Here is a 17,864-nt window from a genome sequence, read left to right as displayed (position 1 = left end):
CTGTCAGATATCATCTGCAAATTCTTCTCAACGTGAGCCGTTGTTGCTTGTAATAGCTAATTTTCAAGAAAAGAAAAAGGAGAAGAGAAGACCAAAACAACTTTAAAAGGGAAGTTGTTTTTATTTATGTCGCCCGGGGGAATATTTGTAACGTAAGCTGGGCCGGACTCATGAAGCAAGAGTAGCTTTTTGATTGGTCTAGAAACTGTAATCCATGCCCATTGCTGAAGGCAACAATTCGGTCAGAATGAAGGGAAAACGAGTGAGGTACGTTAAAGCTGGAGTGGTAGCCAGTGCTGCGAACGATCTTGCAACGACAAGACTAGACGCGACGACACCCGGCACGCCGTGTTGCTAGTGCGAAAATCTCCCGACTCCGAAAAGACAAAGACAGAAGAAAGTTAGGAGTCAACTCGTTTGCATTTGTTTTAATCCGCGCGTTAGGTGTCACTGACCTAGGACTATGTTGCTAAGGTGACCCATACATGCCAATAGTCCTTCGTGAATTCCCAGTAAGTTGACAATCGTAATGTTATTGTGGTGCAGCCTTTGGATTTACTTATGGCTACAACAAGTGTAACAGAAAATTTATAAATGTGGATTTCTACAGGTGTGGACCTAAAGGAGTTGTCAAGTAATGAGGTTTGTTACTTTTATATAACAATGCTTTTTTTAAGTTGTTTTGTATCGTAGTGAACACCGTGTGAAAAATTTGAGTATATATTTGTTACCCAAGTGTCGAATATTGGATATAAAGTAATTTTATCAACAGTAATCTCACTAGAAGTTTTGATTTATCTAGAGAAAATCAAACCTCGATTAGGATTTAATTCACTATTACACGATTAGAACAAAGTATATAAATATTAGAAGTAACAAAGTACTCCAATACAATAAAATATTAATTGGCTTACGAAAATACAACTGTCTTCAAATGTATTACTGGTACCATCTCAACATTATGCTAGATGGCATTAGTGTTTTATGATTATGTTTTCTTGTTATCAGTTGTGCCAACTATGGAATCTTCATTGGACTCTGTGGACTGTTACTAGTCAAGAAGACTTTGTTGATTCAGTTTCATTTTTATTAAAACATTTGCATTCCACTTCAATCATCCGGATCCCAGTAATCAACGTTACTTGACAGATGATTTTCAATAAATCTTAGTATTAAACAATCTCTGATACGTACTATCCATAATATCATATAGCAGAAGCTATAACAAACATAACCTAAATAATATAAACAAGTGTTAGGAAAGCTTTAATAAACAAGAAACATTTTAATTATCGATGATGAAATAAGAAATAAACATGAATAATTTTAATAGAAACAATTATTGAAAATACAATTTTCAAATTTGAATGTTTTAGTGGTTGGTGGTTCAGTTGATGTTATATTGGACGTGTGCGTAAAAAAAGTGAACTCGTTGATGTACATGGTGTATCCCTCAACTTATTCAGGATTTCCGAATGGTGCTCTTCATAAATATGACCAGTGATCTTTATTAATTCTTATTCTTGAATGCAAATCCGAGTCATATTTGAAAGTGCTATGTATCGACTGGAGTGGTTTGTAATTTTTTTTTTTTTTTTTTTTTTTTTTTTGACGTCCAGACCAGTGCAGTTTGAAATGTTGGCAAACAAAAGAAACAAATGCTAGGGTAGTGACAAAAATAAACAAATACTAGGTACGCGATAAAATTAAACAAATGCTAGGGACGCGATAAAATTGTGCGATAAGCAGTCATGATTGGTTGAAAGACGTCCTTTCGTACCGTTTTATTGGTCAAAAGTAGTGTGACGTAGTAAAAGTGTAATAGTCATTGTAATAACAAAACAAGGCTTGATTTAAAGAATGTCTTTTTAAGAAAAATTGTATTTTGCGTAATTTAAACTGCATATATTTTGCAATAAATATTCCCTTACGTTTTGTGTGAGAAAAAAAGTGATTGCTTTATTTTCTTCAGTACGGAAACTTCATTCGTTCGTTGCAATTCAGTCATTTTAAGAATAGCACGTGAATTATTCTAAATTGTATGTATCGTACATTATAAGAGAGATTTCGACAGATTTAACGTGCGTTGATGTGTTGAGAAAAATTTGTTGAAAACTAATTTCTCTTTAACACTTCTCCCCGAATGAAATTAAATGTTGCTAGCCATAGTTTTATTTTCTTTTAGTGGGTTATTTTACAACGCTTTATCAGTCAGACACTAAATAACCTAAGATGTTGAACTTAGGTTATTTAGCGTCTGACTGAGATGAAGGTGATAATGCCGGTGAAATGATTCCGGGGTCCAGCACCGAAAGTACCCAGCATTTGCTCACATTGGGTTGAGGGAAAACTCCGGAAAAACCTCAACCAGGTAACTTGTTTCATAACTGTGAGAATACAATTCAAAATTATTTAGATTTTTATGTATGAATTTTATTAATACAATAGCCTATAATAAATTTGTCTGATTTTAAGAACATTAAATTCTAAAAACAATTTTTGGGATGGAAAATCAATAGGTTTGTGAAGACATATTTTAATTATTTTCTATTGTAATAAATACAATGGATTAAAATTAGTTTCAAATAAGCTACCCCATCCTATAATTCCATACATAATTACGATTGAAATAAAGTTAAGTATATTGTGCGTAATAAATTTATTGACATGTAATTGTTCAATAGAACAAAATAATATATTATTTTATGTAATTTATTACAAAGGTAATTAATGTGTTGATTCCAATTTAAATTATTATTGAAAATTATGCCTAAATATTTAACTTCACGGGACTCCTTAATAATCAGACATTTAGATTAAGGCAACAATCAGAGTTATTTAATTTAATACTTAATATAGATGTAGAAGGTTTGTTTCGTTTTTCAGATAATGAGAATGGTATAATTATGTTTTATTTTCGTTGATAGAAAGATAATTTATGTCAAACTAATTTTATTTATTAATTTAAGTCCATTATTTCAATTATTATATGTATCATACCAGGTTTTTCCACCAAAAAGTAAAATAGTGTCATCTGCATAAGAATAATGAACACCATTGTATTGTTGTAAGTCAATTTTTAATAAGTCATTAATATATATTAAAAATGAAATAGGGCCAAGAACTGTGCCTTGTGGAACACCTACTGTATATTAATAATTGAAGGTTCACATGAATAATTGTCAGTTTTTACTTTCTCATTATATTAAGTACAGGAAATGTTCCGATGCTATAAAAATGAAATTATATGGCCTGGTTTCGCTCAAATATACGTTCTTCCTCATCTTTCGCACATAGAAATAGATTTTCTTCTAAACTCTTCGTCTGATTTTAGTTTATATTCATTACTTACGAGTCAGTTTAATTGAAATAAAATTCTTCGATTAACAATATTATCAGAGTTTTATCTGAAATCGAACTACGATTTGAGCGAAATTTGCAGCAACGGTTTTCTTTAAATTGTTGTATCAGAGATATAATGACTTTATTTTTGTGTAAAGATTAATTTAATTAATTTATATATACAGAATTATAATTCCTATTGAAAAATCTTTTAAAAGAAGTACTTGAGGATTGAAATATGATGATACGTATAACTTTATACAAATCACTTAGTCTTAGAGCAAGAAAAAATGATTCTTATTTTTCATTAAGGGGAATTGGGCGTTATCGCATGCAAAATAATGATAAAAATAGCCTATCTTCAAGCAGTGATAAATGTAATACCATTTATCACAGCCATTTCATTTTTTTAGTGATATATGTATACATATTAAACTTTAAAATGAAAAAAGAATGGTTAATCTATTGTAAATCCTACCCTTAAATTAATTGTTAAATTTAAACATTTTTTATGTAAATTCACTACATATCTGTGATTAGGTACACTTTATTCACTTATCATAGCACACGTTGAATTAAAATTTTGGCCACTTACTGCTAATAGATACTAAAAGATACCCTACTAAAATTATTAAAATATCTGTAATACTATGGGCATAGGGCTTATACAAATCTTCAATTTTTTTAAATTTATTCACGGTGATGATTTCTATAAGTCCTATGCCCATAATATTACAGATACATGAATAATTTTAGTAGGGTATGTTTTAGTATCTATTAACAGTAAGTGGTCAAATTTTCAATTCAATATGTGCTGTAATAAGTGAATAGAGTGTACCTAATCACAGACATATAGTGAATTTATAAAAAAAAAAGTGCTTAATTAAAAAAATTAATTTAAGGATAAAGATTTACTCTAGAGTATCCATTCTTTTTCATTTTAAAGCTTAATATGCATAGACACATAGCTAACAAAAATGAAAGACCTCTGATAAATAGTATTATATTTATGACTGCTTGAAGATAGGCTATTTTTAACATTATTTTTCATGCGATAATGACCAACTCCCCTTAAATGTTTACTTTTTTTTTGTACGGCACAAAATATCTTATCACAATTTAAGTTCTTGACAAAAATGGTAAAAATATCTCGATTCTGTATAGATATATAGGTGTATTATAACTATAAAATTAAAAATATAATTAATTAATTTTTATATAAGGAATGTGCCCGCTCTTTCGCTGGCGTGAAATGAACAGTTCTAGAATACGAGATCAGGAGGATGGACTGAAAGTTTTTAAACAAACTTGATGCATAGAAATTTATACAAAACAGTTGTAATTGCGTGCGCGAGCAAGAGCGGTGAGCTTTGAACTACCAGATAGCGATGGCGTTCCAATCCACGTTTTAACAAGATATGTCTTGACTTTTAATGTTAATTTTATTAGTTTCGTCTGCCATTTTATGGGGATTCTAGTATTCCTTGAATTGCCAGTAAAATGTACACTAGTGATGGGTGGTGGATATAAACGTGTTCTGGAGACGTCATGTTAACTTAAACGTGTCGTATAGGTTTTTGTCCGAACATTTCCCTTGTCGTGCCGCTCAAATCAGTGCGTTTAGTTTTACAGCTTATGGTATGGCCTTAGGATATTTTCTAGTTTGACATATTTAATAGAACTTCTATTTTTTTTCGTGATCGTGTTTTCAAGGACTTCTCTGATAAGCTTCGATCTCTGTCGAATCCTAATAAATAAAAGCGGTTTGATGTAGGTTTTCTTAGAGTATTTTGATTTCCCCTTTATAATTGCAGTATTACTCCATTACTGTCTTTTTATCTAATGATTTTTAATAGCCTCCCTATCGATAAAAAAATAAAACTCAAAACATAAGATTATTTAGGGCCAAATTAAAGAAGTACCTAATTTCTCACGCCTTCTATTCTGTAGGTGAATTCATGACATTCAACAATGCTTTATGAAATTGATACTAAAACTTTGTGTTGTACTAGTAGACTATTATTGTAAACCTCTTCTGTATATAGATATATTATATATATTTTGATGTACCGAAGTACATATGATATTTCCATGCAGATATTCTGCGTCATCATATGATGAAAGAGTGATGGAACGGAGAAAAATTCTCTCCGGCGCCGGGATTTGAACCCGGGTTTTCAGCTCTACGTGCTGATGCTTTATCCACTAAGCCACGCCGGATACAACCCCGACGCCGGTCAGAATCGTCTCAGAAATATCATATGTACTTCGGTACATCAAAAATATATATGATATGCGTAATAAATCACTTTGTGATTTAAGACGGCGCCCATACCGTCGGATCCCGGCCAACCAGTCACTCATTCGAGTGCACCTCAACACATGTATGGACTTCGGTCCTGCGTTCATAGACATCTATGACGTAGTGGAGAGGGCGGCCACTAGAGGGAACCCAAGAGATGGAGCTTAATCTGAGACGATTCTAACCGGCGTCGGGGTTGTATCCGGCGTGGCTTAGTGGATAAAGCATCAGCACGTAGAGCTGAAAACCCGGGTTCAAATCCCGGCGCCGGAGAGAATTTTTCTCCGTTCCATCACTCTTTCATCTTCTGTATATATTTCAACTAGACTGTGACTATAAATTAAAACTTTATAGTAGTATTAAGTTTTTTTGACTGTTCCATATTCTAGCTGTGAAGCAATGTACGAATACCATGGGTGTTCATAAATACAGTAGAACTTGGTTATAAAAACATCCAAGGGACCTTGAAAATTATGTTGTTATAAACGAGTGTCGTAGTAACCGAGATTCATATTATCAGTCTAGTGAGGTGGAAAATGAAAAATAATAAACATAATTAGGCTTATTTTAGATTTATGTATTCACTTTTAAGCATGCCATGAACACAATAAAATACATGTAAAATTATAAATACAGTATTCTGTATTAAAACAGTTTGTTCGTTACTCACCAAACTTATTTACTGAGGAGTGAAGTAATCAGTCATTTTACTCTGTTGTCTCCTGCTTGCCCAATATACATTTTCTAAATTAAATTCTATGTTCATTATTTCAGTTGCAATTTCACTGCTCTTTCTCCTAGCTTCATACTCCCTCCTCTAGCTTCATAGAAATGTTCACAATTCTAATGGCTTCTAAAGTGTCACTCACTTCTTTTAGTCGCCATACTGCGTTAAAATGCGTGGACTTAGTGAAAACTTCCTGTCGAAACTGACCGCATGCAGGTACCATTAATACCGCATGAATTCGGGCAGGGTACAATGGGATGGGGAATCTGCCTCATTCCAGAGGTCTATGATAGAAGGGAACAGTAAAGGATTTGCCAAATTTCAGCAAAATATTTCTTAAAGTACTTTCGTTCTTAGAAAATTCTATTCCAAACTGAGGTTGAAAATGACGTTATATGCGAGGTAGACGCTTATACGTTTGTCGTATTAAGCAAGGTAGAAAAGCATATGTCTTTTATGGGGAATTAGTTGGGACCACAGAATATTTGACGTTACAGGCGAGGTGTTGCACAAAACGAGGTCGCTATAACCAAGTTCTACTGTACTATACAATACAAGACAATACCGCCTGATTAGATTTTGCAGTTAAAGTAACACCGAATACTTGGTAAGAATCAATTTATGCACTAGTATTATGTACACAATTTGGTGTGTGTTTCTTTATATTGCGATTATAAAAATGTATTTGAGGGAGGTGGGATATGATGGTAGGGACTGGATTAATCTTGATCAGGATAGGAACCGATGGGGCTTATGTGAGGGCGGCAATGAACCTTCGGGTTCTCTAAAATCCGTTTGTAATTAAGAAAGTCTACTATACTATTACCATTGGTACGACTATTACTACTGTTACTGATGCTAAAAATAATAATTCAATATGTAGTACCAATGTTAAAAGAATTTCGAAATACTGTACTTTACTTGAACGCTATACCAGGATTGCTATAGTGTCTGCAGATTCCGTTATTGTATTTCTGTTTGTCTAGCTATTGAAACCGTCAGTACACGAATGAATAGGAGGAAGTTGTAGTGAATAACTTTGGAGTGATTCAGGTTAATGTGTCTCCAGGAATGGCAGAAGCAATTAGCACTCAAAATAGCCTGTGTTGATGCGTTTGGAAGATAGTTATTTCGCCAACATGCCGAGGAGAAAGCAAGAATTCTATACATTCCTCGTTGTAGAACTGAGTTCCACAGTTTCACCTCCTTTTTCAAAATTCACATCCTTTTATAGAGATCTCAATGACAGCTACGTCGTTCATTGTTATAAAGATTATTAAAATGTAATTTGGTAGACATAAGAATAATTACTTGCATTGAAATCCCCTGTCATTATAAGGCGTTCAGTTAGTTTGATCTACAGTAGTTCCTCATAAAAAATGAGTCTAGGAATCCTCGTCACCGAAGATGTCATCATTATAACTTCTTGTCACCGATTACATTTTAGTACTGGCGCTCTGGCCACCGATTACATGTAATAATTTCTTAATGTTTTATTGGAAAAATTTAATGCGATTTAAATGTCATTGTAAGGTTGTTTCCGTGGTTACGCATATAAGTATAATGAGATTTAAATGCCATTGTAAGGTTGTTTTCGTGGTTACGCATATAAGTATGAAATTTAAATGTCATTGTAAGGTTGTTTTCGTGGTTACGCATATAAGTATGAAATTTAAATGTCATTGTAAGGTTGTTTCCGTGGTTACAAATATAAGTATAATGAGATTTAAATGTCATTGTAAGGTTGTTTCCCTGGTTACGCATATAAGTATAATGAGATTTAAATGTCATTGTAAGGTTGTTTCCCTGGTTACGCATATAAGTATAATGAGATTTAAATGTCATTGTAAGGTTGTTTCCGTGGTTACGAATATAAGTATAATGAGATTTAAATGTCATTGTAAGGTTGTTTCCCTGGTTACGCATATAAGTATAATGAGATTTAAATGCCATTGTAAGGTTGTTTCCGTGGTTACGCATATAGGCCTAAGTATAAAGAGATTTAAATGACTCTCCGTGGTTACGCATATAAGTATAATGGGATTTAAAAGTAATTGTAAGGTTGTTTCTGTGGTTACGCATATAAGTATTTGGCAAAAACTTTTAGTTGCAAGGTGACGTTCTTACTTATTTTAATTATTATCAAATTTATTATATTGATGGAACATCACGAATGGAAATTTCGATTTACTCGAAGTATTAGGGACTTTAGGGTTATTGCGAAGGTCACTCCCCACCCTGTGAAAAGAAGAAAGTGGAGGATTTAGACAGAAAGATTAGTAGGATAACAGAACGATACCCTGATTATAAAGAAGGTGGTGATGTTCTCACATACCTCAGAGCTATCGGGCACAATTTGGGTGGCGATTTTGAAACATAAATCATGTAACATTTTATGCTGTGTGGCAATTTTGAAACATTAATCACATACAATTTTATACAGTGTACTTAGGGATATTTTACTTTTAAAATAGATTATTATTTTTAAGGAAATGTGTACTGGAGACCAAAATATCGGGTGACCAAAAACGTAAAATGACCAAAATACCAGGTGACAAAATTACAGTGACTAGGTGGTACAATGACGAGAATTTCGTTTCCCATAAAAAAATGGTTTCAACACCTACAAAGAATGGATCCACACCGCATCCCAAAATTAACTCTGCAATAAACATATGGGTAAGAGAGACTTGAGAAGACCACGGCAATGATGGAAAGACCAGAAATATTTTCAAGAGTTTTTATGGAACAGGTCTTCGAAGAGGTCCTGGTTCATGATGATTAAGAACAATATTGTATAATAAATAAATTGTTATTCTGTTGTTCAGTAGGCCTACGTAGATTTTACGTGCTTGAGCATCTTCTTCAAATACCGATAATGTAAAGCAGTGTTCTCTACTTCATAATTTCATTTATACTCAGAAAATTAAATACTGCTTGTTTGGATTTAATGTCGCGTTCCACTCATTCCACGTTGATGTAATGGAACATGATTATACCAGAATTTTTTTGGTTATGAAGTTATTTATAGGTATACTCAAAGGTTGAAATTATGATATTGTTTTGTGACGAAGCGAACGTTCAAAACCGCACATTTTTCTAATGGATATAACCCTAACCGTGCAAATCATCGTTATATTTGGAGAAGAGTTTTGGATTCTTCATAATATGTTGAGAGTTTATAACCACAATGTTTCGGAACTAATTGCAAGTTCTAGCATTTCCAGAACTTAAAAGAACTACCGTTACTTCATGTCTTGCTAATCAGAGTGGCTACATCATTTATTCTACTGGGAGGATCATAGCATTCATTTTTACGGATTGAACAGTACAGTTTATAGAATTAGATGCTACTTTGGTTTCTTAAGAGAATTCCAGGAATTTCCTGTCAAGTGAGTTGTATCCAGGCATAACGGGCTCAATAAAGTAGGCGACCTGTCAGGTTTTTTAACGAAATTGCCTTGATTGTGGGACCCACAAGTAGTTTCGAAATATTGGATACCTATATTAATTTGCCTGTAATATCAGTTAATTAATCTTAAGCAAATGCTGGTTGGTTTCGATCAAGATAAACTTTCTATTAAGATGCTTAAGTTGACAGTCCTCGCTTCAGTAAGTATGTTCTGATCATGGGTTAGGCATGACATATTTTTTAGTGATCATCATAGCTAGTCTAAATCTGATTTTTTTTTAAATATATTTTTTTCCAGAACAATAATTGCTATTCGTGTGTCTGTTGAATATAGTTTTTACTTTATTTAAACTTATATATTGGCATTTTACTATTGCTACTGCTACTGCTACATTGGTAATTGACATTCATCGTTGGCTAACTCAAAGTTGAAATACTAATTTCACTGAATCGATACAATGTTCCACATCTAATCTGGGGAATTATTAATCTTTGAGTGGTATAGGAAGTCCATTCAGCGGGTAAAATTTCCTAAACTTGTTTGTAGAGGGAACGATCAAGGTTTAGACCTTAATCCAATGGTGGGCAAAATGAACGCAACCCACAAGACAGGATTTAAATGGCAACTACATACTGTGGGAGGGGTTGCACTCTACAGTGCAGTGACGGATTTACAGACAGTTGCGACACTACACTCCTACCTTCCATATGTAATTAGAATAGTCCATTCACGTGATATTTAATTAATCATTTTTCAAAGCAATTTCCTCGAAATTGGGATTTATCTGTGCATGCTATTTTCAGTTGCGCAAGGAGATGAGCATCGCTTAAGCGGGATCTGTGGCTGGACTTTATAAATTTAATTTTAGAAAACAGCTGTTCGCAGTGGTAGGTTGATGAATACATATCGTCATTTCCCATAACTATGGTCCTGGAACACAACTATGGTCCACGATACAACCATTCAAAGATCACTGTAGAAGTAACATAGACTGTTCGTAGATAGCTGCAGTGACTTGAATTCAAACTACAGTACAGCAAGAATATAGATAAACGAGGTATACTATGTTATGGAGAACAAAATTTGAATAGTTGTATCGTGGACAATAGTTATGTTCCAGGACCATATTTATGGGAAATGACGGTACTTATTATTTTTGAAACAAACTGTCTAAGCAGTGGATATGTAGTACTGGACATCTTTTAAAAAAATTTAGCCCCCAGTAGACCTTCACATTCTGCTTTCAAGAAGCCATCATTCTGCAAATCCAGTACCTCTAACTGCAATTCTGGGATAACATTTTCAATTTAAACAAGAAAAGGAGTGGCGAAAATATTGAGCTCTTTCTCCATCCTTTGAAAATCACTGAATCTGTGTTCTTTGAACTCGTATAACAGGTGGTCTATTTTAAGAATGTACATATTTAAGTTCACGTCCTGAATATTTGTAACTAATCCTAAACATGAGAAATGAAAGAACCGCCTTTCTTGTAAGTGTGATATCCTCTCGATTCATATGATTCTGTGAAAGATATTGTGTCACTAATGAAGCTCCGAAGTACAGCAATCCAGTATAATCCGCCACGTACACGCGCAGTATTTTCATGGAGTGGGGGAAGGGGAAGGTAGGGGGTAAGTTTGATGCTTCGCTGAGGTCTGACGTCACTGCGGCATTGCCTTAATCTTAACATGTTTTTTTTTTATTTCCGGTGAGTTTTCTCGAATAATGAGAGATTTTTCCAATTTGAAATAAATTATAGGCTGTCTGCAAATATACGAATAATACAGGCTCAAAATCAACATGGGAGAAGATATTCCTTAGTAGACTCCGTTAAATGAAGAACTATTTGGAATACTGATGGTGAGTCAGTTCCTGCTGATTTCAAACCGCCGACCATTTTGATCGTGCTGGTTGCGTTTCCTGCCGTTGCAGGGGAAATAACCTGTTTTGAAACTGGCCGTTCCCGGAAATCTTACTCGGACTTCTCTACCCTCTCCTTTCCTTTTTGTCTTTCCAATTAAGTAAACGAATCATCCTCGGAAACAAAGAAAGACATTGTTACCAGAACTTGTTTGATTTCTTTCTTCCTTGTCCAGTGAGTTAAAACGTTTGGTTCCCAATGTTTGCGCAGTATTTGTCGAACGCTAAATCCAACACGTTCTGAATGAATGATTCATTACCATATGCGTGAGAGTTTTGTATATCAATGATGCACTGTGCTTTGTAACTTACTCAACTCCGAAATTAATGTTAGATGAAGAGTTTGTTGTAAGTCCATAAGGAATTCAATTTATTGTAGATTTTATTTGGCAAAGATGACTGATAAACAATTACTAGAGAGCGGAACTTATGCAAAAACCTATTTTGTTTCTTGATACATTCAGGCTTGAGATTTAATATTTACATTTTTCATGAAGATATAGGTATAAATGAAGGGTTTTTTGCATTAAATATTTGTTTATTTATTTATTTATATATTTATTTATTTATATATATTTATTTATATATTTATTTATATATTTATATGTTTATTTATTTATATATTTATTTATTTATATATTTATATATTTATTTATATATTTATATATTTATTTATATATTTATATATTTATTTATATATTTATATATTTATTTATATATTTATTTACATATATATTTATTTATATCTTTATATATATATTTATTTATATCTTTATATATTTATTTATTTATATATTTATATATTTATTTGTTTATATATATATATATATATTTATTTATATCTTTATATTTATTTATTTATATATTTATTTATTTCTATAATTATATATTTATTTATTTATTTATATATATTGATTTATATCTTTATATATTTATTTATATATTTATATATATATTTATTTATATATTTTTTATTTATGTGTATATTTATATATATATATATTTATTTATTTATATATATATATATATAGGTGGCCTGGTAGCTCAGTTGATAGAGCAGCTGGCTACGGACTGGAAGGTCCGGGGTTCGATCCCAGGTGGTTACAGGATTTTTTCTCGTTACCAAACTTTCAGAACGGCCACGAAGTTCACTCAGCCTCCTATAAAATTGAGTACCGGGTCCTTCCCGGGGGTAAAAGGCGGTCAGAGCGTGGTGCCGACCACACCACCTCATTCTAGTGCCGAGGTCATGGAAAGCATGGGGCTCTACCTCCATGCCCCCCAAATGCCTTCATGGCATGTTACGGGGATACCTTTACCTTATATATATATATTTGTTTATTTATTTATATATTTATTTATATATATATATATATATATATTTATTTATATATATATTTATATACTTATTTATTTATTTCTATATATATATGTGTATATATATATTTATTTATTTATTTATTTATTTATTTATTTATTTATTTATTCTGGGTAGTTAAGGCCATCAAGCCTTCTCTTCCACAACACCAGGAATACGAATACAATAATAGAAATAAACAGAAAAAATACACTATATACAAAATAAAGCTACACAAGAAATAAAGAGAGAGAGAAAAAACACTATAAACAAAGTAAAGCCACACAAAAATATACACAGGTAGCAGTCACACAAACTTTAAATGAGTGATTAAGTATCATAATTAATTGTATCCTAACTAATTAACTAACATAAACAAGAAACTTGCAATTTTAATCTAAGAGTTTACTTATTTACTGGCTTTTAAGGAACCTGGAGGTTCATTGTCGCTCTCACATAAGCCCGCCATTGGTCCCTATCCTGAGCAAGATTAATCCAGTCTCTACAATCATATCCTACCTCCCTCAAATCCATTTTAATATTATCTTCCCATCTACGTCTCGGCCTCCCCAAAGGCCTTTTGCCCTCCGGCCTCCCTACTAACACTCTATATGCATTTCTGATTCGCCCATACGTGCTACATGTCCTGCCCATCTCAAACGTCTGGATTTTATGGTCCTAATTATGTCAGGTGAAGAATACAATGCGTGCAGCTCTGTGTTGTGCAACTTTCTCCATTCTCCTGTAACTTCATCCCTCTTAGCCCCAAATATTTTGCTAAGAACCTTATTCTCAAACACCCTTAATCTCTGTTCCTCTCTCAAAGTTCGTTTTAATTTAGATTAAAAAGAAACAGAAAAAAAAAACACAAATCAATCCCCTACTTCTAGTAATACCTAAAAACATTAACTAAGACAAAATTTTCCAATTTAATTTTGAATTGTGATAAAGTCATTAGGTAACGAATTCCAGATGCGAGGTATTTCTGCAGTATAGGAAGATGAGTATAAAGACGTTCTGTGATGAGGGATAGATAGAAGTGCTTGATATCGGTTTTATAGTGCCTAAAATGCCAATTTCGACGTTAGTGCCTATTTTTATGTTTTTTTTTTTTTTAATTTTTGCATTTTTCGTAACAGTTTACTGTTTTTCCTAACATCCTGTACCGTTTACATTCCATCTGACATCGCTGGCCTACAAGAATAGGAAGCTAACGTGATTTGTCTTCTTATTTTAAGTTTTATGCTAGTGGGGCTTTCCACGTAGTACTAGCTTATTAACCAATATGTGAAAATAGAACCATACTACAATTTAGTTTCAAGTGAAATTTTAATCCAGTTAATATTTAGGTTATTAATTCCTTAGAATCGGGTTTTCAGATAGTTAATGTTGGTAGTAGTTATGAATAAATGATAAACTACAACATAAACGCTCGATTTGTGCTAATTATTTCGTCAGTATCATTCTGATACCTAAAAATCCGTTCCCTATTAAATACTAAGAAATGGTAGTGTTTTAAACGCACATAATAAGTCTATATATTAGTAAATATAACAATACCTTAGCTGAGAACAAAAGAATGTGACTTACTGCAATTCAATAAAAATATTAATCCCGATGTTCATTTCTTTCTAATATCGACTGTTTACAGGAATAAAAATCGATTCTTAGCTGCGTTGCCATATACAGGGACATCATTTTATTTTTACTAACATTTTTAATATTAACCTGTTTATACCTTTAGAGAACCGGAAACACCGCTTGCTCCCCCCTCCAAGACTGGAGTTCGATGATACTGTCGTAAAACACAAATCACTCTACTAGGTATAGGAAGGAAGAAAAGTAGTTCTTCCATTTACGTAAACTAGGAAATATCGCGATTTTCAGTTTGATAATTTTCACTAGGTTTTTCTTTAATCAAAGTACAGTACTGTATTAAGAATAAGTGTTTTTACTCACGAACTGAGTTATCCATGCGAACGTATTCATTATGCAGTGTATATTATACTGTCTACAGCACATTAGCGTACAATATAGAGAAAGAAGTTAAATTGAAAAAAAAATCATAACATGAATATTTAAACACAATTTTGAAAATGGTGGCCGTTCATTTCAATACAGGCTTCAGTTCTTTTGTGCATATTATCGCACTATAGACTATTGCATCTAATTCCAATTGCCAGTTTCGTCCTTTGTACTAGTAACTCATGTTGAAATAATTCTGTACCTACTCTACGTACTGTAAATTCAATCTTCACTTCTGCCCGACCCGAAAATATAAAATTACTCACACATGCTATCTATTGTCCGTCCAAGTGGTTATGCCGCAGGATTGTAGATAGGGAGGAAATCACGTGACAATTAATTACTTAACGAGGCCCTTTTATTTAAGTTAAATTAAACAGCTGTATAATATTACGTAAACGTCCAATTCCTAAGAGAAATTAATGTTTTCAGAAAAGAGCTAAGACAGCCCAGCTATTACAGAGGGGCGAGCAGAAGCAGGTGGGGGAAATCGGGATGCGACGTAGGCAAACGGACAGTACCTGTGCGAAAATATGATTCAATATTGAAAGCTCTTTCGTCACTGGAAAACGCGAACATATTTCTGGAACGTACTATACTCAGTAACTCAGTACTGCTTACTATCTGCGGTCTTGGTTCTGTGTGGAGTTGGAACTTCCTTAGTAGAAGGGGTGGGAGTGAAGTACATTCAAAAACTCAGGTACAATAAAAATTGAAGTAAAAATAAAATGATGTCCTTGTATAAAACCCACGAACCTCGGTTTCTTCTCAAGCCGCGTCTCGACTTCGTTTCAGAAATCGCATAAGGATTTTGACCTCGATCGTTGTTTAAAGCCGAGGTTTGGAACCACGATTCCGTCCGTGTTTTAGAAATCGACCCTTATATTTCGTAATTTTCGTGATAAAATGGGTCTAATTTCGTCATATTTCAAGGCTTTATTTAGCTTAATGACGATAGGTACCTACACCTTATTATACTTAAGCCTACCACTAAAATAGTAATATGCGTTACAAGAGCGGTATGTTGAAGTTTTCATGTTCGAGGAAAAGTTTGAAAAAGCGAAACGTAGTTGAGCTTTTTTAATTTCCGAGAATTGAAAGAAAACATACCGCTCGTGTATCGTACATTATTATGTGCGAAGATCGTTTATTACATACCTGAAACAGAAATTTCTAATTAGTTGCAATGAAATCTCCATCTTGGTTTCTGTTCAATGACGGCAAATTTGCAAAACAAAAATATCTATCTTCAACATTGTTGCTTTAAAATGTTTTCTGTGTTTACTATACTCCAGCAGGCCGTGATATACGTCTGTCTTTTTTTTCCCCCAGTCTGTGATGAGTCTGGAATCTTGTTGATTTTTCCACGGCTTCCTTAATGTTACTTGCATTAGTAACTTTAGTGGAGTTGTAGAGTTTACTTAATTTTTGCAAATATTTAAAAACAATAATTATTAAGAGTGTAATTTAGGTGAAATTGCAGTGGTAAGTTTCCAATTTATAATTATTACTATATTGAACGTCTCTAAAAATAATATGTTAAAAGCTTAAAGGAGTAAAATCAATATGTCACTTCAGCGCTAAGAAGAGGGAAATTGTTATGTGTGTTAGGTTGGGAATACTGAATGTGGAAATTTAGACTTTCCGCGGATTGGGTTTATGCGGAAACCAAGCAAATACGCACGATCTCGCACAATAGTAATATGCGTTACAAGAGCGGTATGTTGAAGTTTTCATGTTCGAGGAAGTAGTTGAGCTTTTTTACTTTCCGAGAATTGAAAGAAAACATACCGCTCGTGTATCGTACATTATTATGTGCGAAGATCGTTTATTACATACCTGAAACAGAAATTTCTAATTAGTTACAATGAAATCTCCATCTTGGTTTCTGTTCAATGACGGCAAATTTGTAAAACAAAAATATCTATCTTCAACATTGTTGCTTTAAAATGTTTTCTGTGTTTACTATACTCCAGCAGGCCATGATATACGTCTGTCTTTTTTTTCCCCCAGTCTGTGATGAGTCTGGAATCTTGTTGATTTTTCCACGGCTTCCTTAATGTTACTTGCATCACGAATGCAGTAACTTTAGTGGAGTTGTAGAGTTTACTTAATTTTTGCAAATATTTAAAAACAATAATTATTAAGAGTGTAATTTAGGTGAAATTGCAGTGGTAAGTTTCCAATTTATAATTATTACTATATTGAACGTCATTAAAAATAATATGTTAAAAGCTTAAAGGAGTAAAATCAATATGTCACTTCAGCGCTAAGAAGAGGGAAATTGTTATGTGTGTAGGGTTGGGAATACTGAATGTGGAAATTTAGACTTTCCGCGGATTGGGTTTGTGCGGAAACCAAGCAAATACGCACGATCTCGCACAATAGTAATATGCGTTACAAGAGCGGTATGTTGAAGTTTTCATGTTCGAGGAAGTAGTTGAGCTTTTTTAATTTCCGAGAATTGAAAGAAAACATACCGCTCGTGTATCGTACATTATTTTGTGCGAAGATCGTTTATTACATACCTGAAACAGAAATTTCTAATTAGTTGCAATGAAATCTCCATCTTGGTTTCTGTTCAATGACGGCAAATTTACAAAAAAAAAAAAATATCTATCTTCAACATTGTTGCTTTAAAAGTTTTCTGTGTTTACTATACTGCAGCAGGCCGTGATACACGTCTGTCTTCCCCCCCCCCCCAGTCTATGATGAGTCTGGAATCTTGTTGATTTTTCCACGGTTTCCTTAATGTTACTTGCATCACGAATGCAGTAA

The 17,864-nt window shown here is 33.2% G+C and overlaps 1 protein-coding gene across 12 annotated transcripts in view; it reads left to right on the top strand.

The window, feature by feature from the left end:
- TfAP-2 (transcription factor AP-2) overlaps positions 1 to 17,864 on the top strand; it is a 978,986-nt gene that overhangs the window by 487,232 nt on the left and 473,890 nt on the right. The window contains exon 1 of one of the 12 annotated variants that reach the window (XM_069820018.1): positions 161 to 642. The exons of the other annotated variants lie outside the window; for them this stretch is intronic. Within the exon in view, the coding sequence (XP_069676119.1) occupies positions 595 to 642 (48 nt within the window). The 5' untranslated portion in view covers positions 161 to 594. Of the gene's footprint in view, positions 1 to 160; positions 643 to 17,864 lie in introns of those variants that run through there. 12 annotated transcript variants of the gene reach the window in all.

This window comes from Periplaneta americana, chromosome 3 (genome assembly GCF_040183065.1).
Source record: "Periplaneta americana isolate PAMFEO1 chromosome 3, P.americana_PAMFEO1_priV1, whole genome shotgun sequence".
Taxonomy (NCBI): domain Eukaryota; kingdom Metazoa; phylum Arthropoda; class Insecta; order Blattodea; family Blattidae; genus Periplaneta; species Periplaneta americana.
Note: the sequence above shows the minus strand (reverse complement) of the source record. Positions and strands in the feature narration are given on the sequence as shown.